We start from the raw sequence: 25,150 nt of genomic DNA, 5'->3' as shown, positions 1-25,150 counted from the left end.
GTTTATAGAAGTCTTTTCGCATGGGGCAGTTGAAATTAAAAATCCACAAGATGGTACGACCTTCAAGGTCAATGGCCAAAAATTGAAACATTATGTGGATGGTATTGAGAAAGGGGAGATGATTGAGGTTGTCCATTTGACGGACCTAATATATCTTCCATAGTGATTACTTTGAGCCTAGGAGACGTTAATTCCTTTAAAGGTGTAATTCCTTTAATGTTAGCCATGCCCGAACGGCATATGACGGTCTAGTATAGCCACCTAACTGTGTTTGTAATAAGTTCCTAGGAGACTAACTGAGACGGTGGAAACTAGAGTTCAAATGGCAAAGCCCAGAACACAAAGGTTTGGAATTTCTGAGACTAGAGTCTAGTTTAAATACCCAGGGGTGTGGAGATTGCTTCAAAACTACCCCGGCTTGAACTCTGTATGGCAGCCCCTAGGTCGAGTTAGCTTTATGCGCCTTGATTCTGGATACCGAATCAACCTAGTTTGTCACCCTGTTGGAGAATAGGGAAAGTTACACACACTGTTAGGGAGAAAAGTAGTGCCCGTGTTTTTCGCGTGAAGATTATACCCTTGTTAGGCATTCCAATATTTTCTAAAGTGCTATATTTATTTCGGATGTCAAATGAAGGTAGAAATGGTTTAGCATGAATTGGGTTATACTTGGTTCTTAATTTCTTTTCTTTAATCTTTTAAAGAATATATATATATATATATATATATATATTTATACTAAAAAAAAATGTGTGTTGTACTTGGTTAATTAAAAAAAAAGCCCCAGACCGCACATGCAGCCCATATGGGCACACAAGCGGAACCTTTAACCAGACTGCACGAGCGGATGGGCTGGGCGCACGAGCGGCCCAAGCCCAATTAGGTACTGTTTTCACGTCGCAGGAGCGGCCCACTTTTGCCGCAAGAGCGGCCTAACTTAAGCGCTCGTGCCGCCCCATTTGGCGCATAAGCGGTCCAAATTTTTAACCAAAAAAAAAAAAAAAAGAGACCGCACGAGCGGATGGGTTGGGCACACGAGCGTCCCAACCCAAAAAGCCTATTGCTTTCAAGCCGCAGGAGCGGCCCAATCCAGCCGCTGATGCGGCCAAAAATAGGCGCTCGTGCAACCCAAATGGGCGCACGAGCGGTCCAGCAAAAAAAAAAACAAACAGAACCTGCAGATTTATTTTATTTTTTATTATTTATTTTATCTGATTTCATTTTATTTCTATTTCTATTTCTATTTCTTCTTCTTCTAAAAAATATATATATATATATCTACAGTTTGTTTATTTATTTATGTTTATTTATCTATTTTATATTTCATTAAAATAAAATTAAAAAAAAAAATTGTGTATATATATATTTATATATTTGTCTTTATTTTGTTTAAAAAAAATATAAATAAATAAATAAATAAATAAAAAAACCTTTAACTAAACCCTACCACACTTGTTGACTATCACTTTCCCAACCATCTCTCTCACTCTACCTCTCTCATCTTTTTCTTCCTCTTCAATTTCTTCTTCTCTCTCTAAACCCCACACACCCACAAACTCCATCAAACCCCACCATCACCAACCTTCACCCTTCTTCCTCTTCACCACTATCTCACTTCCGGCGCCCTATTTCCTCTCCGTCTATCGAATCTCCGGCGACCACCATTTTTTCTAGCGAATCATCCTTCTTTCTCTTTTTCTTCACTACTTAAAGGTAAATCATCCATTTTTGTTTCAAACTTTATATTTCTTCTCTCAATCTTGCATTGTAGTGAGATAATAGAGTTAGTTTATCATAGATCTAGTGTTCATCCTTTAAAAAAAAAAAAAAACTGGGCAAGAAGACGATCGCCGCACGTGCGGCCCTCTCCGACGCACATGCGGTCCAAGCCAAAAAAAAAAAAAACCCTCAAAAATAAAGGTGCTAATAATAATAATAATTTGGCTTATTTTTATTTACTATATTTGTTTAGTTTAAATGGTTTCGTTAGTGATTCTCGTTAGTTTAATTAGTTAGTGGATTGTTGTTATTTTTAATTTTATTTTACTTGTTTAGTTAGTGATTTTATTTTTATTTTTATTTTATGATGTAATTGTTCATTTAATTGTTAAGTAGTTTAGTTTTTATTTTATTTTATTTTATTTTCTAAATTTTTATTTTATTTTCTTCTCTTTTACTAACTTAGATTGTTTAATTAATTTAATTTTCTTATTTGTTTAATTTAACATCTTTGTAGTTCCACTGTGTGTTTCTAAATAAATAAATAACAATCAATTCGGTGGTGTGAGGATGATGCGGTTTTGAGTGATTTATGCATATATGTTGTATTTGATGAGTGATGATATAATGGTTCCACATTTTTAGTTGTGTTGGTTGAATTATTTTGTACAAATATGTCTTCATCATCCCGCCGAGCACTCAAACGGCCTCGCAATGCCAACATTGCATTTAGGGATGTGCCAACCGATGCTTGGGCCACCAAACCAATTGCATGTGATACATCCTTTGATGTGGACTTCTTCCGTCGCCATCAAACCACTGCGTGGAGTATTCAACAACTTGAAAATCGGGGCCTCCTAGGCATCTGCACCGTCACTAAACCGGCATATCCTCGCATTGTGCGACTCTTTTATCAGCATATATACATCAGCGACGAGGCCCCGGGAGCTCTTTGCTTCCTTGTTGACGGAGTGGAGTTAGTGGTCACTCCAGCTTCAATTGCCGAGGTCCTTCACTGTTCTATGGACCCTATCAATGCTGAACAGTTCTCGGTATTCACTCGAGAACTCACCATCCCGGCACTGGTAACTGAGTTTTATGAGGAGCGTCAGGATGATGACAACCGTACTAGCATCCGGCGAGCTAATTTACCACGCCGCCTTCTCTTCCTCGATGTGGTACTGAAAAGAATGTCGTTTCTCTTGGCCACAAGGAAGAGCGGCGCGGGGACTTCCTCCGTGCCTTGTATCGATTTGACTTTAGGTTTTGGATTGACATCCCTACTTTGATCTACAACCAGATGCACCGAATCTTTAATGAAGTCAAAATACGCAATAGCCGAGGCAGTTCTACATGGGCCCTCCCTTTTGCCAACCTCATACCCACTTTAGGCCAATGAGGTTCAACTTTCGCTGCCCACATTTTATGGTAAAACCCACTGGCGCCAAACCACTGCTCACCTGCCGCCTCCACTTCTCCTCTTCGAAGCCCCGACCAATCCTAATGATGCCCCAGTCGAGCCCGCCGCCGTATTAGCACCAGCACCATCGCCATTCCGTATGAAGAGGGCGCAATATCAGGCTCTTTTGGATAATCAAGCCGCCATTCAGCAATCTATGATTGATCTCCAGACCGACTACCAGGCTTATCAAGATTACTCACAGGCGGCATTTGATGGGTATCAGCAGTCAGTTGCCTCTCTGCAAACTGACTTCTATGCATACCGGGATTCGAGTGAGCAGCGGTTTGATTAACTTGGCGATAGGGTTCATGATGAGGCATTCGAGACTCGAACACTGATGTATGCCCTATTTAAGCAGCATTTCCCACCACCGCCGGATCCACATCAATGATTTCTGTATATTTCCTTTATTTTCTTTCCTTATTCATTTTGTTTTGTTTTATTTTATTTTTCTTTTTCTTTTATACTGTACTGAAGAAAAAAAAATCAAAGTGTGTGTGTTTGGGTGTCCTTGCCTCGCTGGATGTGCGCCCATGTTGTTTGGTAAGATCCTCTCTCTCATTTTACTATCTAATGTACAATTGCTTACATTGAAGACAATGTATATTCCAGTTCGGGGGTAAGAGTATTTGCAATAACCATTCATGTTTGTACTTACTACACTTGATTGCACTACTTCACTTAATGTTTACTTTGTGCCAGTGTGGTAATGATATGAGCATCTGTTAATTAGGGAATATAGTGGGCTTGTATGAAAAGGGTTTATTGGGTAATACTCATATGCGATGTTTGCACTATGATAGTTGTTTGTATTTGTGGTATTAGTACACTTGTCATGAGTATGCCTTAATTCACATGAACACACTATCATAGCGGTGACCTCTTTATTATAATCCCTGCCATAATGGCTACGATTGCAGAAAAGAATAAATGAGTAGCCAAGATTCTTAAAAAAATAAAAAATAAAAAAACATTTGACTTGTTTAGGTTCATAGCCTCTTTAACTCAAGTTACTAAGCCCGTAGGGGTGTCTCTACACCTAGTGGCCTAAAACCGTTTGGTTTGGAAGTCATTGGCCCAATACTTGCTACATGGGTTAATTAGAAAGCTTAAGGGACCTAGACATTGCACAGTTAAGGAAAAATAAGGAGAATGACTTGTTCGGATTCGTAACCTGTTCAGCTCTAGTTATTAAGCCCATAGGGGTGCCTCTACACCTGCTGCCCTAAAACCGTCTGGTTTGGGAGTCATTGGCCCAATGCTTGTTACATGGGCTGACTAGAAAGCTTAATGGATCAGGACATTGCACAGTCTTTCAAAAAAAAAAAAAAAATTGAGAATCTTGGTTGCAACAGTTTAGTTTTTCTGTATATGTTGAGTATTATTATGAGTTATACTGGGTTATTATAGTGGACAGTTAACTAATATGGAGTTGCACTTTACACCGATGGTACTAATGATGTGTCTACTAGCATTTACAAGTACAGGTGACTTTACTTTTGTATTAACTAAATTGTGGTTTTAGCTAAATAGATTCCTTCATACTTGTCCACTGTGCCTTCAATGACTCATTATGTTTTAATATCACACTGTAGTGGCACAAAAGTTGGTTGTTGTGTGGAGTAGTGTGGTAAATTATTGTTGAGCGGATATGAATATGTTGATGTTTGTGGGTATCATTTCTGAAAACCCTCACAAGACTATACCTGTCCACTTGGGGTAACCTTGTGGTTTAAAGGCTTGTTGCATATGCTAAATGCAATCGTGATCCCGACGAAAGTGGCTGAGAGTATTTTACTTTTCTTATTTCTTTTGTTTTGCTTGAGGACTAGCAAAATGTAAGTTGGGGGGTGTGGTGTAGGCCGAAAGGTACCACATTGAGGCCACTTAAGTTATATTTTTAGTCTTTCAATTTTGTTTATTTGGTGGAGATGATGTGTTTCGTGCACTTGTACAGATTTGGCAGGTAATATGAAAATTCAATCAAAAAGGGCGCGAAAGCGGATCCTCCGTGCGAGAAGTGAAGAATCCGAGTCAGCTAGACCACCGCACGTGTGGCCAAGCTTCACCGCACGTGCGGCCTACATGGGCGCTCAAGCGGCGCACTTAGGGACGCGTGCACAAAATTTTTAATTTGTTTTGCTGAGAATAAAAGAAAGAAAAATAGCCAAACCTAGGGTTCGAAAATTAATTCAGAGAAAAGGGAGGCTAGGGTTCTAAAGAGAGGATTTTCTCTTAAAACTTGAAGGGCACTTCCATGAGGGTTTCTTCCTCATATTCTTCCTCTTCCTACTCCACCATGAGTGGCTAGTCGTCTTTTCTAGGGTTTGATGAAACTCTAGCCATGTAATAGAATTTTTCATAAGCTTTAATTATGAATTGGTTTGAATAGATGTATGGATGATTTAGAAGTTTTTAATAATTGTTTCTTTCATCTCTTTAAGCATTTTACTCTCTATGATTGTTTAATGCTTTCCATACATTAGTTTTCTTTGTGTTTGTATTCAAAGTACGAGACGAGTCATGTTATGAGAGACGGGTCGTGTTTCTACCATAGTTTAGAGCAAACGACTCGTACTACTTGAGATGATTCAAGCCTGTACGTTGAATGTGACAACCCTCTTGATTAATATTTCGAACTTGTAGTTGTGAAATATTGGGTATTTCAAACCGGATTGCAATTGATGGCCGATGTTAAATCTCGTTCATGCGGTTAGTGGCGAATTCTTTATCCTAGGATTTTTCTCAAAAATTAATATCTCAAACCCTAATTTTAATATTCAATTTAATTATTCAAGTTCATTTAATTCTTGTTTAGTAATAGCATCCTCAAATCTTTTTAACCAAAATTGATTTAGGAATTTAAAAATTAAATTAGTTTAATTTCACAATTGTCCCTGTGGATCGATACCTGGACTTGCCATTATTTTTAAAAGAATTTGGTGTAATTTAGTGATTTATATTTGGTGAGTTCAACGAACCATCAAGAGACCAAATTTGTATTTGTAACTTGAAAGGATTCGCACAAGTTTAGAGTGCTTGATAATCTTCTCTTTTAAGTTTGAGAAACTTTAGAGAAAATTTTAAGAAGAGAATTTGGCAGAGTCTTGAGAATGCTTAGGAGTTTGCAAGACTATTAGCCACAAAAAATGTGTCTCACTTTCCCCATAATGAGAGTCTCTATTTGTAGGCTTAGGAGAGAAGGGTTAATTTTGAAAACTCCAAAATTGACTCTAATTTTCAAGAAAAATAGCAATTTATTTATTACTTTATAGAAATGATTTGCATTGAAATTTGAATTTGAATTTGAATTTGAATTATTCCACCAATTTTTGACAAAATATCTTTATGAACCCCACACTTTTGGGTTGATCCAATTGTTAAAATAGGTTCACTTTTCTTTTGGTGTGAACCATAATTTAAAATGGATAAAGATCCATAATTTTAGTCGGACCCACATCCATTTGAAAATTTTGACCATCTAAATTGTTGATTAATCAAGAAAAATTATTTGTCTTGATTGATCAGACGGTGATCAAGACACATAAACTTTAAGTGTGTGTAGTCACCATCCCTTTTTCTCCATCTCTAGCCATCTTTCTCTCACTCTTCTCAACCCTTCTTATGTTTCTCAATCATCCAACACAAATAATTAATGCCTCACTTTCTCTAGCAATCATACTATCATGAAACACAATGTAGTCGTATTCTCGGACTACCGAATAATCACCCAAGAAGACTGGCTCAATTTCTTTTTCTTTTTTTTGAATATTTCTTTCTAAGGAGTTGTTTGGGAAGTGATAGATTAGTATACTTTTTGATTTTTTATGAAAAAATATGAAATGTGAATTGAAATTAAAGTGATGTGGTAGAGAGATAATATGATTTAAGTAAGAAGTGGTGTGACTTAAATAAGATGATTGTAACTCAAATAAAATGAGAAAAATATTTTGAGCCCCCAGTTTTGGATCCCTAAACTAACTCCTAATGATGTGTCTTATGACACGTTGAAAACCCCACAAAAATATAAAATATATCCAATAATAGTTTTCCATGTCATTAGGGATTGATTTTAAGGGTCCAAAAATAGGGAAATGTATCATTATTGATAAGATAATATATTAAAATAGCATATATAGTATATACCAAATGTATGAGCAAGAAATAATCTTCTCGTATAATCCTATTGATCAAGTCCGCGCTCTTTCAAACGTCATCGCTTTACTCCCTGAAACACAAACGTGAGCTAGCCGGCGGGTGTGTGCCGGATACCTCTTCGATGCCTAAGTCAGCAAAATAGACAAATAGACAAGCTCTGTGTATTCGAGAATCAAAGTTGTGTTACCTCTCCATAGGTGATGTTATGAGCTTTTATAGGTTCCGTGTGGCATAATCCTAGTAGGACTATTACTCCTCCATGTAGAGTCTTCCTAGGAATCACATTCCTGAAAGATAATGCTTATCCTTCAACACCTCCCTCACTGCTTAAACCAAGTGAGATGGTTTTACCATGGTTGGATGTCAATACGACCGAGATAACATGGCCACGCTAAAGCCGCAGACTAGACCGAGCTCCAACTAGCTTGGTTCTTCCTTTCACTACGCGTGCACCTCGGTTGACATATTCCAACTAGGTTGTCTAAAACCGTACTATCCACAATAAGCTTGGACCGAGCTATCTAACAGCAAGGTCCTAAGAAGAAGCCAACGATACCTCAGCTCAAGATGGTTTGACCGAGCTAACAGCCACTGTGCCGACCGTGGTGAGCGAGCTAACTGCAAGGTTCTCTGGGATAGGGCTAACTGTAAGGCTCTCTGGGACAGGGCTAACTATCAGGCCCTTTTACTCAGTCCTTCTCACTGTAGCCCATAAAACGGCCCATCACCTAGCTCGGCCCAATTTCCACATAAATTACCCTCTCAATTGCCCCTTAATACCATCTGCGCAGCATGATAGGGATTACCTATCACCAGCCAAGCTAAAAAACCTTAGCCTTCCAATCGAGCTAGAAACTTTAGCCTTCCAACCAAGCTAAACTCACACCGGGCTACTTTAATATGCCCGGTCAAAAAATGTCTCTTCAATCTTTGTAACTGAACCGCTTCTTATTCCAAGGACACGTGGCACACCCTTATTGGCCCAGTGTGGCTGTCACGCCACCCTCGTACCTCGCGATATTTGAACAGTCCCGCCCAAAACTTGGGCTTTTCACCAAAACCCTACTTTTTGAATCATTTACTCGTACTATTCACCTTATTCTCTCTCTCTCTGAGTCTCTATTCTTGCTTGACCCTGCATTTTGCTGAGTTCGTGTTTTCTGCTACCATTACTTTCATCTTTAGTACCCTCGCCTTGCACTGGTATGTTTGCTCAAACTGATTTCCTTTTTGTTGATTTCATACTTGTTTGCAACACATAATATGCGTATTTGTATGTTTTTTGCAAAACACATATTCCATCTTTGCTTCTATTTTTCTGGGAAAAATTCATGTAGTAGAACCTCGAATAATCTGAGAAACACTGATTTTGATCCAAAATTACATTTCAACCGAACAAAAAATTTGTTTGCCTCAGTTGCATGCCTTGCTACACCTAACAATCGAACTATAACTCCACACTATACTTGTAGTTTCCATAGGTTAGGTACATTTAGCTTCATCTAACCGAGCAATCGAACCGTACTAGGTTTGCGCAATACCGTACTTAGAAAGTCTTAACCTCCGACCGAGCTACAACTTGGGGCTAAACCAGCTTCCTTAGTACAAATCGAACTAGGAATGCTGCCCCAAAGGCGCAACCGGGCTAAAAAGCCCCTTGCTCAAACCGAGCTAAAAATTGATAGCATCTTACGTAGCCGAGCTAGAACTTCATTTATCTTGCCCTTCGTTTTTTGTAGCACGGTCCAATGATCAATGCTTAACACCTTTCTTTTTTACTTTGCAGATTTAGGTTGGCCAAGCACTCCTCTGATTGCTCAACCGAGCTACTAGGCGTCTTTTTTTGACCAAGCTAATCCTTCAGCTAATTTATTGATAATTTAATAATCAATGGGTAAATATAGGTTTTTACTAAACTCACCAGGGGCCATAGCCGAATTCCGTAAGGACTACCAAATTTCGGATGATGTCCACCTTTCACTAGCCGAACTAGACACCGTCCCCTGGGGAAAACAAGGCTTTGTCCCTTTTAACGTTATTTCCATCGTAGAGTGCGATCTGTGATTCCCTGTACAACCCCTTCTTTGTGAATTTCTTAGACAAACCAAGCTCTGCCCTACCCAACTTTCCACCAATTCTTATCGCATAATAAACGGCATTGCCGAGCTAAACCGCCGGACTGGCCTTAATCTTGGTCTAGCCGAGCTCTTCCATCAATACTCCATAGGATCGGCCGAAGATGGCTCGGTTTACTATTTAAGAATAAGGCGCCGGCGTGAAAAAATAATACAGAATACCCTGGATAAAGACGTGAATGATGAAGATTTCTTCTGGGTATCTGGGAATTTTGAGGACCAAAAAACCTAAATCCCTGGCCACAGAATAAATTGGAACAAGGGTGTAGCAGGTAGGGTTACCTCGGCTTCATTGCATGCTTTTCTTTACTTCGATTTTCACTTCTTGAACCAAACTAACTGTCGTCTTCCTTCATGTAGATTTGAACTTTCTTAAGTCCCAATACAGCTACTCCAACTTGAATGTTCTTCACGCTGTGCTGCGATATCCAAATCGAAGTTAGACCGAGCTACTGAATTTTGAGCTGACCTACCGATATAGCGGTAAACGAAAGACTGAGGTAACTGACTTTTTGTGGGAAGCCTCTCCTGAACCGGACCCAACCTTACCCCAAATCAATTTGATCCCTCTAACCACTAAGTAAGAGATGGCCAAGAAACGAACTGTAAGGGCCCTCCTAACCGAAACAAACCAGCCCGAGGTACCACCAGCCGGTCAGACTCAGGAGACCGTGGTGGCCCTTCCATCCCATCAACCCTCATCATCACGTCCAAATAAGCGTGCTCGAACTTCCACAACCGAGCCACGCCTTGTTGATAAAGAAGATACCATCCTTCTGCCAAGCCCTCCACTAAGCCCACAACCGGAAGGCTCTGACCGAGCTAGCTCTTCCAAGTGGGCTCCAAAGATCACTTTTCAGAACCGTGCTATACGAGATACTGATTCAGTGGTCGCTAAAAAAGACCACCTAATGGCATTCAATCTGGCCAAGAGCGTTTGCCTTCCATCCGACATGGAGCACCACAACCATCTCACCGAGCTGAAGGCCCTTCGCTCGGCCACAAAGTCAATGGTGCTTGTAAGTAACCTCCTTTGCTTATCTTTCTAATTTGCACAACTTTCTGCTCGGTTTTACTACAAGTCTCTTTCCATTTTTTTACAGGCCATACAGAAGAACCACATCGCTCACAAGCGTGTATTGAAACTTCGCAAAACAACAAGGCAGGCAATGGCAGAGGTAACTGAAAAAACCGCTGAGCTAGAACAGGCCAGGAAACAGATAGCCGAGCTACAAACCGAGAATGGTCATCTGACCGGTCTTGTTAGCTCGGCTGAAGCAGACAAGCAAAAGGCTGTAGCCATGATAAAAGATAAATATCTGCGCGAGCTGGCCAAGCTTGAAGGAAAAAAGAATGTCGAAATAACAAAGCTTGAGAAGAAGCTGAAGGATGCGGGGAACTGCGGTTTCAAAGAAGGCGAAGCCCTGTACATCAAGCAGTGTGAAGCTGCGAAGGACCTGTTCTTTAAATGTGGATGGAAGGCGGTCATGGCGCAGCTCGGTCATGGCCCCGAGACCGAGGTCTTCAACCCTCCTTTGTATTTCATACCGAGCTCGATGGTGGAGTATGCTGCTGCCATTCAGCAACAATTTCTTGAGGAGGAGAAGGAGGATGAAGACGCTGCTCCAGATGACAACACCCAGCCCAGTAGCTAGTATATCTCCCCAACTCCAGTGGTCTCCATCCCCCCTTTGCCTGTTGTGTCTGATGTGGTGCCTCCTACCAAGCTGAATCAAGAAGTGCTTGCAATAACCGAGCTACCCTTGTGTGACGACCGGGTTGTTTTGGACGCCGACCTAGACGACCTTTTCTCCTGATTTTCCTTTTTTGTCTAGTAAAAGAATTTGTAACCGGGCTAAGGCCTTACCTTCTGTACTTCTTATTTGCGCTTATCAATGAAGTCTTCTTTTGTGCCAATTGTTTGTTCGGTATCTTTCCATGCTTGTATTTACCTTTCAAATGTAATCTGAATGTAGTGTAACATTCTCTGGCCGAGATACTTTTATCCCGGTCTTGGTTTTGCAATCTAATCTGGCCATACCTGCTAACCTCTTCAGCCTAGGTTTTGACCTCGGCTGAAGATCTCAAAAAGTTGTACTTCGGTCAACCACTCTTCAACCTTGATCCTTATTTCGGGTGAGGAGTACTAAGTGTTGGTTTTTTCTAGCCAACCTCTTCAGCTTAGATCCTTATCTCGGTTGAAGAACAATAAGTGTTGGTTTTTCCAGCCAACCTCTTCAGCCTAGATCCTTATCTTGGCTGAAGAACAAGAAGTGTTGGTTTTTCCTGCCAACGTCTTCAGCCTAGATCCTTATCTCGGCTTAAGAGAGCTAAAAGTTGGTTTTTCCTGCCAACCCTGGGTGAAGTGTTTGGTTATTTCTGCAAAACGTCCTGCAGCTTTGATCCTTATCCTGGGCTTAGGAGGGGTGTTGGTTTTTCCAGCCAACCTCTAAGTTGGTTATTCCTGCCAACCTAGAGTAAAGTATTTGGTTATTCTGACCAAACGTCCTGCAGCCTGGATCCTTATCCTAGGCTTAGGAGGGGTGTTGGTTTTTCCAGCCAACCTCTAAGTTGGTTATTCCTGCCAACCTAGAGTAGAGTGTTTGGTTATTTTGACCAAACGTCCTGCAGCCTGGATCCTTATCCTGGACTTAGGTGGGGTGTTGGTTATTCTAGCCAACCTCTAAGTTGGTTATTCCTGCCAACCTAAAGTAAAGTGTTTGGTTATTCCGACCAAACATCCTACAGCCTGGATCCTTATCCTGGGCTTAGGAGGGGTGTTGGTTTTTTCGGCCAACCTCTAAGTTGGTTATTCCTGCCAATCTAGAGTAAAGTGTTTGGTTATTCCTGCCAAATGTCCTGCAGCCTGGATCCTAATCCTGGGCTTAGGAAGGGTGTTAGTTTTTCCAGCCAACCTTTGAGTTGGTTATTCCGGCCAACTCTGCTTTTGGTTCCCCTAGTTCACTAAAACAACTTTTACAAAATAAAATAATTATACCGAAAAGAAAACTACTTGTTTTATTGAGAAAAAGAAAAATTACAAGTACTTTAAAGAAAGGCTAAAAATAAAATAGTTTGAGATTGATAGTGTTCCATGGCTTGGGAATGGCTTTGTTGTCCTTGTCTTCCAAGTGGTATGCCCCTTTTCCTGCTAACCCAACCACTTTGTAAGGTCCTTCCTAATTGGGTCCTAACTTGCCGTCTCCGGGTACCAGGGTGTTTCCCATTACTTTGCGCAGTACCCAATCCCCAACTTTGAATTGCCTTGGATGTACTGTCTTGTTTTATTTTCTAGATAACTCCTGTTGGTATGAGGCGATGTGAACCAGCGCTCGTTCTCTTCTTTCTTCGGCAAGGTCGAGTTCCAAGGCTATGGCGTCCCCATTTAAGTCTGGATTGAAATTTTCGCTTCAAATGGTGGGGAGGCCAACTTCCAATGGGATTACTGCTTCCATGCCGTAGACTAAGGAGAATGGTGTTTCTCTTGTTGATCGTCGAGGTGTGGTACGGTAAGCCCATAAAACATGAGGAAGCTCCTCAACCCACTTTCCTTTTGCTTTTTCTAACCTTTTCTTCAATCCATCAAGACAACTTTGTTTGATGCTTTTGCCTGGCCATTTGCTTGGGGGTATGCCGGTGTGGAGTTGTAGAATTCTATCTCGTACTCCTCACAAAAGTCTCTAAAAATTTTGCCGTCGAACTGGGTGCCGTTGTCTGATATAAGCGCCTTGGGTATGCCAAATCGAGTGATGATATTCTACCAGACGAACTTCTTCACATCTTTCTCCTTTATTAACGCTAGTGCTTCTGCTTCTACCCACTTTGTGAAGTAGTCTGTTGCTGCAAGGAAGAACTTTCTGTTGCCGGGTGCTATTGGAAGTGGTCCTACTATGTCCAAGCCCCACATTGCGAATGGTCATGCGCTAGTTAAAGGTAGAAGCTCTCTAGCTAGCTGATGTATTTGGTGTGCGAACTTCTGACATTTTTCGCACTTCTTGACATACTTCTCTGAATCTGCTTGCATGTAAGGCCACCAATATCCCTGCGAAATTGTTCTGTAAGCCAATGATCTCCCCCCTTGGTGGCTTCCGCATACGTCTTCGTGAATTTTGAACAGGAATGCTTCGACCTTGCTGGGATGAACACACTTCAGGTAAGGTCATGTGAAGGATTTCTTGTACAAGGCCATTGATGGGGAAAGCCAAAATCGCTGTGATTTTGCTCTTATCTTGTTGGCCTCCTTCTTCTCTTCGAGTAAAATGCCGTCTTTTAGGAACATTATAATGGGATCTATCCATGAAGGGCCTAATTCGGCACAGCATACTTCTTCTACTTCGGGTTCTTCAATGCTTGGTCTGGGTAGGAAGTCGATCAGTAGTGGATGTGGGATGGATGTATCTGCCATTGAGGCAAAGCTTGCTAGTTCATCTGCTCTGCTATTTTCTTCTCTGCCAATCTGCTCTATCCGCACTACTTCGAACTTCATGATCTCTTTTCTGACTAACTCTTGGTACTTAGCCATCCTTTCATCCTTTGCCTCGCAGTCACCTGAAATTTGGTTTACCACCAGTTGTGAGTCACTGTAAACCATTAGCTCGATGGCCTTCATGTAGAGTGCTGACTTTAGTCCTGCCAGAAGTGCTTCATACTCTGTTTCGTTGTTTGATGCTGGGAAGCCCAGGTTGACTGTCTGCTCCACTACTAGGCCATCTGGTGAGATGAGGACTATGCCGAGTCCTGCTCCGTGCCTGTTGGACGCTCCATCCACAAAGAACTTCCACATCTCTCCAACGAATAGCTTCCAGCAGGTAGAGGGATTGGATGATGCCTTGGGATCCTGATTGTTGCTGGTATTTTCTTCAAAGTCCACACTTACTGTTTGTCTCTCGCTATCTGATTATACCAAGTCTTTATTTGTTGATGGGTCTTTGCTTGGTGCAACATAGTTTGTTTCTTCCTCCCTTTGTTCATTCTGGTCTGTCCTGGGATGTGGCTGGGTATTCTGTATTAAGGGTTGCGCTATTCCGGCACCACTTTCCATCCTTATTTCGGTTGTACCTGTTAAGTCAACTGCGCAGACATGATGACTTCTTGGTGTGAATTCTGCGACAAAGTCTGTCAAAGCTTGGGCTTTTATCGCGGTTCTGGATTAAAACTTGATGTCAAACTGTCCCAACTTTATTGCCCACTTCAAGATTCGCCCAGAAAAGTTCGCCCTCTCAAACAAGGCTTTTAATGGAAAAGTTGTGAGGACGATTATGGTATGGGCGTGAAAGTAGTGCGACAACTTCCTTGAGGCCATCATTAAGGCTAAGGCCAGTTTTTCCAATGGTAAGTACCTGGTTTCTGCACCCAGTAATGTCTTGCTGACATAAAAGATGGGCAGATGTTGGATTTCTTCCGCTCGGACCAACACTGCGCTAATTGCGTGCTGTGAAACTGCCAGGTACAAAAATAGTTCTTCTCCAGGTATTGGGGTCACTAGCAGCAGTGGAGAAGATATGTATTCTTTCAAACTTTTCAGGGCGCGGTTGCATTCTTTATCCTACTCAAACTTGGCCTTTAATGCTTGAAAAAATGGTCGACATCTGTCTGACGACCGACTTCTGAACCGGTTTAGCGCGGCTGCCATACCAGTGAGATGTTGTACTTTTTTATTGAGTTGGGCCTCTCTAGATCCTAGATTGTTTTGATCTGAGAAGGGTCTGCCTCTATACCTCGGTTGGTTACCAAGAAGCTTAGGAATTTGCTTGATCCTACGCCGAACGCACACTTAGATACATTAAGGTGCAACTTGTGTTTCTTGAGGATATGAAACATCTCACCTAGGTCCCTGAGATGGTTATTCTCATCCTTGCTCTTGACCACCATGTCATCGATGTAAGCCTCCATTGTTCTACCTAACAATGGCTCAAACATTTTGGTGATCATCCGATGGAATGTTGCCCCTGCGTTCTTTAGGCCAAAGGGCATGACCTTGCAGCAATACAAACCTCTTGGCGTTGTAAAAGATGTGACCTCCTAGTCTGGCTCATACATAGCGATCTAATGGTAACCTCTGTACGCATCAAGAAAGCTAAGACGGTTGTGTCCTGCCGTCAGATCTACCAGTTGGTCTATCCGTAGTAAAGGAAAGCTGTCCTTTGGGCATGCCTTGTTGACTGTTTTGTAGTCCACACAGACACGCCATTTTCCATTCTTCTTTGGCACCACTACTGTGTTGGATATCCACTTGGGATAGTGCACCTCTCTGATAGCTCCTACCTCTAGAAGGTTTCTCACTTCTTTCGCCACTATCTCGGCATGGTGGAGTGTTGATCTGCGAGTGCGCTGTATGATTGGTCTGGCAGTTGGGTGGACATTCAATTGGTGATAGATGAAGTTTGGGTCGATGCCAGGCATGTCATACGGCGTCCAGGCAAACACTTCGATGTTAGAGGTCAAGAATTCCATGACCTCTATTTCGCTCAGTGCTGGACATAGATGAGCCAAGCAAAAAAGAACTTATCCGGGTTCTTTTCATCTATTCTTACCTGTACCAAGTCTTCTACTGCCTTCTGTTCAGCGGCTTTGCCAACATCCGCAAACAATTCATTACTCTCGGGCTCTTCCACCTTCTGAACAAACCCCTTGGCAGCTCGGCTGCCATTTACTGTGACAAAGCATTGCTTGGACATAATTTGGTCTCCATAGACCTCTTCAATTACTTCGGCTTCGTTGGGGAACCACATTACTTGATAGTAGGTTGACGCTACCGCTCTCATGGCATGCAGCCATGTCCTTCCCAAGATTATGTTGTAAGTGGAGGGCACTTTCAATACCCAGAATTCCATTTGTTTAGTCATGTTTCCTGCTCTGACTGGGAGGATTATCTTGCCGACTGGCCACTCTGGCATTGAGTTGAACCCGATCAGGGGAGATACGGCAGGTGTCAAGTCTTTGTCCTTCAGTTTCAGTTGTTTGAAGGTTTCGTAATACGTTATCTCGCACGAGCTTCCTTGGTCGATCAAAATCCGTTTGATGTCGTAATCTATGACGCGGAGTGTGACGACTAGTGCATCATTGTGAGGGCAATATATCCTTGCCAAGTCTCTGTCTGAGAAGGATATGACGTTTGTGGCTTTTGTTTTCCCCTTTTTGATGGTAGGTTGGGCACTCAATACCTCCCTTAAGTGTTTCAGCCTTCTTGATCGTTCCCCTGAGCTCACATACTCGCTCAGTTTCGAATGCCCCATGTATTACATTAATCACGCCTTGAGGTGGGGCGTCGATCGGCATTCCGTCTGGGCGACCGTGGTTCTGAGGGGCTGGCTGTGTCCCTCCTTCTATGTATTGGTCCAGGTGCCCAGCTGCCACTAACTCCTCCAGATGTTGTCTCAACGGCGTGCAATTTTCAGTGCGGTGCCCCTTTTTCTTATGGAAGGTGTACCGGGATCTTTTGTCGTAATCCTTTTGCGCTTCTCCCAGCTTAGCTGCCCATCTGACGAAAGGTTCATCACGTATCTCACTAAGAACTCGGTAGATTGGTTTCTTGAATATCGTGGTAATGGCGATGCGGACTCTCAACCATCTTTTATCTCGGTCCTCTTCGTTGTCTCGCCTGCCTCGTCCATTCTTGCTTGAACGTTCTACTGTGTTTACTTTTGCCGTAGTCTTCTTATCTGGCACTGCTGTTGCACCAGATTTTGCTTTAGCACGGGCGCAATCCTCCTCCACCCGAATATGTTGGTGCACTCTCTCCATCAAGGCTTCCATCGTGAGGGGTGGCGTCATAGTAGTTGAATCCCTCAACTTGTTTCCGACTGGAAGTCCTTTTTTGTATTATGCGATGGCAAGATTGGTGGGGCAGTCCCCAATTTGGTTAAACGTCTCCCAGTAACGACTGTTGTAGGATCTCAATGTTTCCTTGTCGCCCATGTCAATGGAGAGTAGCTGATCGATCTCCACTAGGGTCTTGGTGTTCATTCTAAACCTTGTCACGAACGCCTCTGCCAATTGTGCCCAGGAGGCTATGCTGCCTTCTGGTGGCCTTTCGAACCAGGTTAAACCTAAGTCGCCAAGGCTTGATAGGAATAGGATGCACATCAAAGCCTCGTTTCGCCGGTATACTGCCATGACCTGGCAAAAGTGGCTTAAATGCGAGTAGGGGTCTGTCTTCCCCTCATACGTGGTAAATTTGGGCTGAAGGAAGCCGGAAAGTAGGGGCGCGTTCTCAATTGCCGGAACGAACGGCGAGATCTGCAGTCTTGCTAAGGCTTTGTCTGTTGGTTCGTAAGCAAGGCGCGCTATTGGCATTCCTACCTCGACGTTTCCATGCGTCTGAGGGGCCAACCGCTGAAGGGCTGAGACTCTACGCGGGTCGCGTGCCCTGGTATCCTCTTTCCATCGTGCCTTTTCTTCAAGCACAGTCCGTAGGTCGGACGATCTAGGCAACTCCATTTGCCTGGACGCAGTCTGGTGGGTGCGTGAGGGCCGATAGGTGCTTCCCTCAGTGTAAGACCTTAATGTTCTCGTCCTCTCAGACCTGGAGTAACGAGTCCTGGAAGACCTCGATTGAGTGTCGCCTGTCCTGAGGCTTTTACTCTCTGCTTGAGACAGCATAGTATACCTACCACGATCCTCCGAGTGGCGAGGGGGCGTGTTGCCTTTGCGCCCCTCTCCTGTCGCCACCCCTTTTCTCTTGATCTGGCACTTCATGGCCTCCATGTCTGTCGCCATCTTCCTTATTAGTTCATCTTGTTCTTTTACGCGATCCTCTAGAGCTTGAGGGTCGATTCTTCGCCTTTGCCTTTCAGGACTTTGTGAGTGAGAGCGACGGGGGCTGTTGTTCCGCCTCCCCCTTGCATCCCTCCGGGGATTCTGTCGCTGGGGCTCTAAGTCTGCCATGGGAGGGATAGAGGGGCAAACCTTCGCGCCTTCCACCCCCCTCTGGGGTTTGTCCGTTAATGGCGGACTGCGGCAAATCTTCGTTGTGCACCATTCAACTAGCGAGGGAAACTTGATCAAGAGGTTTTGTTCTTTGTCTGATATTCCCACAAACGGCGCCAATTGTAAGAGCAAGAAATAATCTTCTTGTATAATCCTGTTGATCAAGTCCGCGCTCCTTCAAACGTCGTCGCTTTACTCCCTGAAACACAAACGTGAGCTAGCCGACGGGTGTGTGCCGGATACCTCTCCGATGCTTAAGTCAGCAAAATAGACAAATAGATAAGCTCTGTATAGTCGAGAATCAAAGTTGTGTTACCTCTCCATAGGTGATGTTATGAGCTTTTATAGGTTCCGTGTGGCACAATCCTAGTAGGACTCTTACTCCTCTATGTAGAGTCCTCCTAAGAATCACATTCTTAAAAGATAATACTTATCCTTCAACACCTCCCTCGCTGCTTAAACCAAGTGAGATGGTTTTACCATGGTTGGATGTCAATACGACCGAGATAACATGGCCACGCTAAAGCCGCAGACTAGACCAAGCTCCAACTAGCTCGGTTATTCCTTTCACTACGCGTGTACCTCGGTTGACATATTCCAACTGGGTTGTCTGAAACTGTGCTATCCACAATGAGCTTGGACCGAGCTATCTAACAGCAAGGTCCTAAGCAGAAGCCAACGATACCTCGGCTCAAGATGGTTTGACCGAGCTAACTGCCACTGTGCCGACCGTGGTGACCGAGCTAACTGCAAGGTTCTCTGGGACCGAGCTAACTGTAAGACTCTCTGGGACCGGGCTAACTATCAGGCCCTTTTACTTAGTCCTTCTCACTGTAGCCCATAAAACGGCCCATTACCTAACTCGGCCCAATTTCCACATAAATTACCCTCTCACCAAACAAGCTCTAAATCTTATTACACCATTAAATTTTAGTGAATTACCAATATAGCATTATTTTCCTCTTGGTTCATTTATAAAAAATGTATTCCAAAAAGATTATTGTTGTCCCAAGAAATAAAAATCGAAATTTTAAAAAATAGTTTTATGAGTTTTTTAATTTGTATTTTTTAATTTTTAGTATTTTTTAGCTATTTTAATCAATTTTTTAAAAACTTTTTAGATTAACTACATCTTGATATATTTAGAAAGTATAAAATTTGTACAAATTTTTTTTTATAAAATTATTGAATATAACAAAATATAAAAATGTATTGAATTTTTGTATTTAATAAATTTTTTTATTTTTTTATTTATAAATATTATATTTTTTAAGTGTATCTAGATTATGTGTACTTAATATAAAAAAATTATATAAACTATTAAAAAAATCAGTAAAATTAAAAAAAATGCATGCTTGGTTAGAGTTTTCCAAAAACTCTTTTTAAAAAAATTCTACTTTCTTGTTTTCTGTGTTTTTTTATTTTTATTGAATTTTTTTAATATTTTAAGCAATTTTTTTTTACTTTTTAGACCTACGTAACATAAATATACCTAAAAAGTAAAAAAATTGTGAAAGAAACCTTTTAAAAATTCAGTAAATACTAAAAATATAAAAAAAAATACGAGAATTCCATACATATTTTGTATTTTTATGTATTTACTAATTTTTTAAAAATATTTTTTCACAAATTTTTTACTTTTTAGATACATCTAAGTAAGGTGCATCTAAAAAAATAAAAAAATGTTTAAAATTTTAAAAATATTCACTAAAAACAAAAAAAAAACACGAAAATCAAAAAATTTAATTTTTAAAAAACTTAATCTAAAAAACTCAAACCAAACGCATTATATTTTTAGAAAAACCGATATTAGAGTTAAACAAAACTACGTCGTTTCAGTTAAATGAAAAAATAAACAGGAAAAAAAGAACGAACAGATCAGCAGCCGCCCCTTCCTCTTCTTTTCCCATCGCCGGCCGGCGCCACTCCAGCCAAGCCATCCGCCGCCCCCCTCCTCTCCTCCTCCTCCTCCTCCTCCTCCTTCTCCTCTCTCTCTCTCTCTCTCTCTCTCTCTCTCTCTCTCTCTCTCCAGATTGCAGGTTATCTGTCTCTCTCTAAAAAATCACTTTCTCTGCTTGTATTATGGTTTGTGCATTTTGATTACTCATTACATTGCTTTCACCATTAAAAATTTCTTTAACCAAATCCCTCACTTCACATACAGTACATATAGATACACTTGCATCTATCTATAGTCTGTGTATACCTATCAAGCATTGTGCCTTCATACTTTGCAGAATATATATATATATGTGTGTGTGTGTGTTATTTACCTTTTGATTTCTAGTAAAATGAAGAACACACACAGAAAATTTGTGATTTATGTATGTATATCGATAGTATTGATCTTTACTTTGATTGTAGATCTAGGGTTAGGGTTTTGGGGGAGGAAGAAGAAAAAGAAAAAGAAAAAGAAGAAGAAGAAGAAGAAGAAGAGGTAGAGGAGAGAAGAGGGGGCGGCGGATGGGGCAAGAAGGGAAGGAGAAGGAGGAAGAGGAAGAGAGGTGGAGAGGGGCGCCTGCCGGAGATGGATCCGGCAGCGAGTCGGTGATGGGACGCATGTCTTTTATCTTTTATCTTTCTCTTGGGTCTTGTTCAAAACAACGTCATTTGGATCAAAATGATGCCGTTTTGAACCACTCCATGGCCACTCTAGAGGATCCGAACGCATTTTTCCGAAAGGGCTTGTCAGGCTAATCCTATTTTCCTATTGGCAACAATGATGAATGATGAGTAATATTCCAAAAAAGATTGTTGTTTCAATCAATAGAAGCCTAACCAGACCAAAACCACTTTGATAATAGTGAAGAAACATAAAACATCACAAATTAGTTACATAATCTTTGACAGAAAGGTGGGTTAGGGTTTTCAAGAACTATTTTTAGATTTTAAAAAAAAAAAATTTAGTCAATTTATTTTCTTTGAAATCCCTGAAATTTTGTCACAGATGCATCCTTTTCCAAAGTTCATGTGAATAGGTTTTCTGGGTTTTTACTTTTCCCAAATTTCATTCCAATTTTAGGGTTTCTTGGCCACTTTGTCTGTTGAGGTTGTTGATAGATTGTTTTACTCATAGGGGAAAGTGTTTTTGGGGGTCCAAGGACTGGTAGGTTTGGTCTGTAATAGGTGATTTCAGGGGCAGCCACAAAGCCAGTTTTACTGTAATCAGATATCTGGGTTAGGGTTTGATGTTCTGAATCTGATTTTCAACTTTAGAATTCTAAACTTATTTTCCTGGTTTATTGATTTTTTTTTTCTTTTCTTTTGTTTTTTTTTTTTTCAACATCAGGGTGGATTTCAAATGGAGTTTTGAGCCGCTTTAGGTTAATAGACATTTTAGATTCTTGGATAGAGAAAATGTTAGTCCATAATTTTTTTTTTCACCAAATCTGGTTGGTTGTTACTTTGTATTTCTCATAGTTATGAGCTTGGCAGTGAAATTAACAATTTTAATGGCTTTTTTGGATCACTATCTGTTTTGATATTTTTTTTTTTTACTTATACTGATTTCATCTGTTGCAGAGCTATGAAAAGTTTCAATTAAAAATTGATATATAGAATCTGCAAAAAACATGAATTGTTTTGGAAAAAAATTTGGAGTCTGTAATGAAAAACTGTTATGGTTTTCAAGGGTGCCCAAGTACCTTAGTTTTATGATGTTACATTTTGTGAATTCATTTGATGCTGTTTCTTCTTATATTTATTTGAGGTCTTGACAGAATAGTTGAGCTTTAGGGCTCTATGTAAAAAAATTAATCTCAAAACCTTTTGGTGAATGTTGGGGTGAGTTTTGAAGCTTATTAAGGATGTAAAGTAGTATAGAGGTATCAAGATTGAATTTTTGTGGGAGATTATCTCGTGAACATAACTGGTACATTTTAAGATGCAAGAGGATTATTCTAAGACTTGCATGCAGAAATTGTTGTATATGCCTTTGGTCTAGAGTCATCAAATATTACCCTAAAGCGTTTTGTTTCATTATTTGAGTTTGTTACCAGAAGAGTTTGACAGCATCTTCTTCTCTTTTCATATTCACATCTATTCTGCTTCTAAAGATTTGATCCTTTTCACCAGTGATCCTTGATATTGTAAGTGGCAATCAGAAGACCATGATTGTGGTGGAAAATCTCAGTTTCTGCTTGATCCAAGCATGCCCAATTGACAACCTGTCAAAAAGAGTGTACCGATTTCGCTCTTACCATATCTTGTCCAAGTCGAGTCGAGTCTCAAACTTCAACACAACGGAGGCCATATTGATAACCTGTCAACACAAAAGAAGGTGCAAGTGTTTTGATCTCTCCAAAGAGCTAGTACCATATCGGGAGGCATGGTCTTGGCAAAAGTCAATTGTTAAGGAGAGGAAGGCATTGATTGAATTGAATCAAGATTTTTCAGACACATTGATTGTTTTACAACACCACCCTGTTTATACCTTGGGCACTGGTAGTTCAAAAGAGTACTTGAATTTTGACATAAATGATGCCCCTTTTGATATTTATCGAACTGAACGTGGTGGTGAAGTTACATACCATGGTCCTGGTCAGCTAGTAATGTACCCTATCATCAATCTACGCTATCACAAGATGGATCTACATTGGTACCTCAGTCGACTTGAAGAGGTGGTAATTCGTGTTCTTTCCTCAATGTTTTCTATCAATGCTTCCCGGATTGAGGGTCTGACGGGTGTTTGGGTTGGCAATCAGAAATTAGCAGCAATTGGGATACGAGTATCGCAGTGGATAGCATATCATGGCTTAGCACTGAATGTCACCACTGATCTCACTCCCTTTCAACAGATAGTTCCATGTGGGATACGGGATCGTCGGGTTGGAAGCATAAAAGAACTGCTGATAGAATATTTGTTGTCCAATCAATCGGGAATACAGCATGCTGATGATTGCAAAATGATTGATATCACTTGCAAATCTTTGGTCAAAGAGTTTTCTGAAGTTTTTCAAGTTGAAATCCACCACAAACCAATCCCATCATTGGAGTTGTGAAAGGGGGAACCATCATCAACTTTGCTTAATGCAAACTTACTTAGTGAGAAACCAATCACAGTTTGTTTGAATAATTTCAGGCAGAGAAATGATTGTCTGATGATACTGTTAAATTTTTCCATGGCCTTATGTATCCATAAACTTCTAGTGGTCTGCATTGCAAAACAACCCACCTGGTTTGTATTTCTTATATTTATCCTGAATATGTAATTTCTTTTTATTGTGTACTTTCAGAATTTAATTACTCTGATTCAAAAATGTTTTCCGAAAGAGATTAAAGAAGTTGTTGCTCTTAGAATTACGGCCGGTTGAATTAGGTAAAGTAGTGCTTTTCGAGTTTGTCTGATCATAGAAAAACAATCAAATTAAAAGGTGTATCTTGTAGGAAAGTCATAGCAAGGCTATCCTTGTTTGCAAAAAGTAAATAAATTAAGAGAACTGACTATGTGTCACACACCGGCTAAGCGGAAGCCTTGGCAAAGGGTTGAAGGTGTGTGTGGCGCTAGTTTGCTCTCCTTACTAGCTCGCCAAGATAGCACAATGGTGTTTGCAAAGGCAAGCAAACACATTAAGTTAGTTGATGAACCACAAAAGTTGGAGACAAACTACAATATAGCAAGCAATAAGCTAAATTTAAAATAGGCAACACTAGGTGTTAAAATCCACCTACTCTCCACCTACTTCACCCACTTAAACCTACTCCACTAAACCTAACCCACTACACCACTACCACCTCACCTACTCCACTAAACCTTCACCCACTTAAACCTACTCCACTAAACCTAACCCACTACACCACTACCACCTCACCTACTCCACTAAACCTAACCCACTACACCACTACCACCTACTCCTCACCTATTACACACTCACCCTCTCCTATATATAGGAATCATTGTAACCATAACATTAATATCAATCAATAATACAATTCTCTATTTCTCTTTATACATTAAATTTTCTACATGGTATCAGAGCAAGGTTAAGCACTTAGTATTTTTCGCTTCACCGGCGGGCGGCAACCTCGCCTTGGCCGCCCGCCGGACCTCAACCTAATCTGCTAGAATTTTCTACACATACCTTGAAATTTCTTCGAGTCCACCACCACTGCCTCTCCTCTCACTGTTGTCCTCCCATACACCACCGTCTCGATCGTCTTCATCTACAATGTTGCAGTGAAGGATCTCAAGCGTGGTTTTGTTGCATCCAACTCAAAGGATGATCCAGCCAAGGAAGCTGCAAATTTCACCTCCCAGGTTATTATTATGAATCACCCGGGTCAGATTGGTAATGGGTATGCTCCAGTTCTTGACTGCCACACCTCCCACATTGCTGTCAAGTTTGCTGAGATTGATCGTCGATCTGGCAAGGAGATTGAGAAGGAGCCCAAGTTCTTCCGTGAACATGCTCTCCTTCCTTTTACTCTTGGAGTGAGGCAGATGATTTGCTGCTGTAACAAGATGGATGCTACCACTCCTAAGTACTCAAAAGCAAGGTATGATGAAATTGTGCAGGAAGTCTCTTCCTATCTGAAGAAGGTTGGTTACAACCCTGACAAAATTCCTTTTGTCCCCATCTCTGGTTTTGAGGGTGACAACATGATTGAGAGGTCCACCAACCTCGATATGATTACACAGCCCAAGAGGCCATCAGACAAGTCTCCTCTTCTCCACATTCTTGATAACACCAACAGCAACAGTTTGACGCATTTATTTGAGAAAAGGTCCAAAGGCAGCTCCTGTCAAAGC

General features: G+C 41.1%; 1 protein-coding gene and 1 pseudogene across 2 annotated transcripts in view; both read left to right on the top strand.

The window, feature by feature from the left end:
• The first annotated feature begins 20,264 nt into the window (after positions 1 to 20,264).
• Positions 20,265 to 23,672, top strand: LOC114273993 (octanoyltransferase LIP2p, chloroplastic). Its single transcript, XM_028215839.2, has 2 exons — positions 20,265 to 20,441; positions 22,477 to 23,672. Exon 2 carries the CDS (start codon positions 22,512 to 22,514, stop codon positions 23,400 to 23,402), a length of 891 nt encoding a protein of 296 aa, XP_028071640.2. The 5' UTR covers positions 20,265 to 20,441; positions 22,477 to 22,511; the 3' UTR covers positions 23,403 to 23,672.
• The window catches only part of LOC114274011 (putative lysine-specific demethylase JMJ16), a 43,941-nt pseudogene continuing 42,236 nt past the window's right edge, over positions 23,446 to 25,150 (top strand). Inside the window, exon 1 of the transcript XR_014339196.1 lies at positions 23,446 to 23,578. The product of XR_014339196.1 is annotated as a putative lysine-specific demethylase JMJ16 (transcript). The remainder of the gene's footprint in view (positions 23,579 to 25,150) is intronic.

This window comes from Camellia sinensis, chromosome 8 (assembly GCF_055761805.1).
Source record: "Camellia sinensis isolate YWXY chromosome 8, ASM5576180v1, whole genome shotgun sequence".
Classification (NCBI taxonomy): domain Eukaryota; kingdom Viridiplantae; phylum Streptophyta; class Magnoliopsida; order Ericales; family Theaceae; genus Camellia; species Camellia sinensis.
Note: the sequence above shows the minus strand (reverse complement) of the source record. Positions and strands in the feature narration are given on the sequence as shown.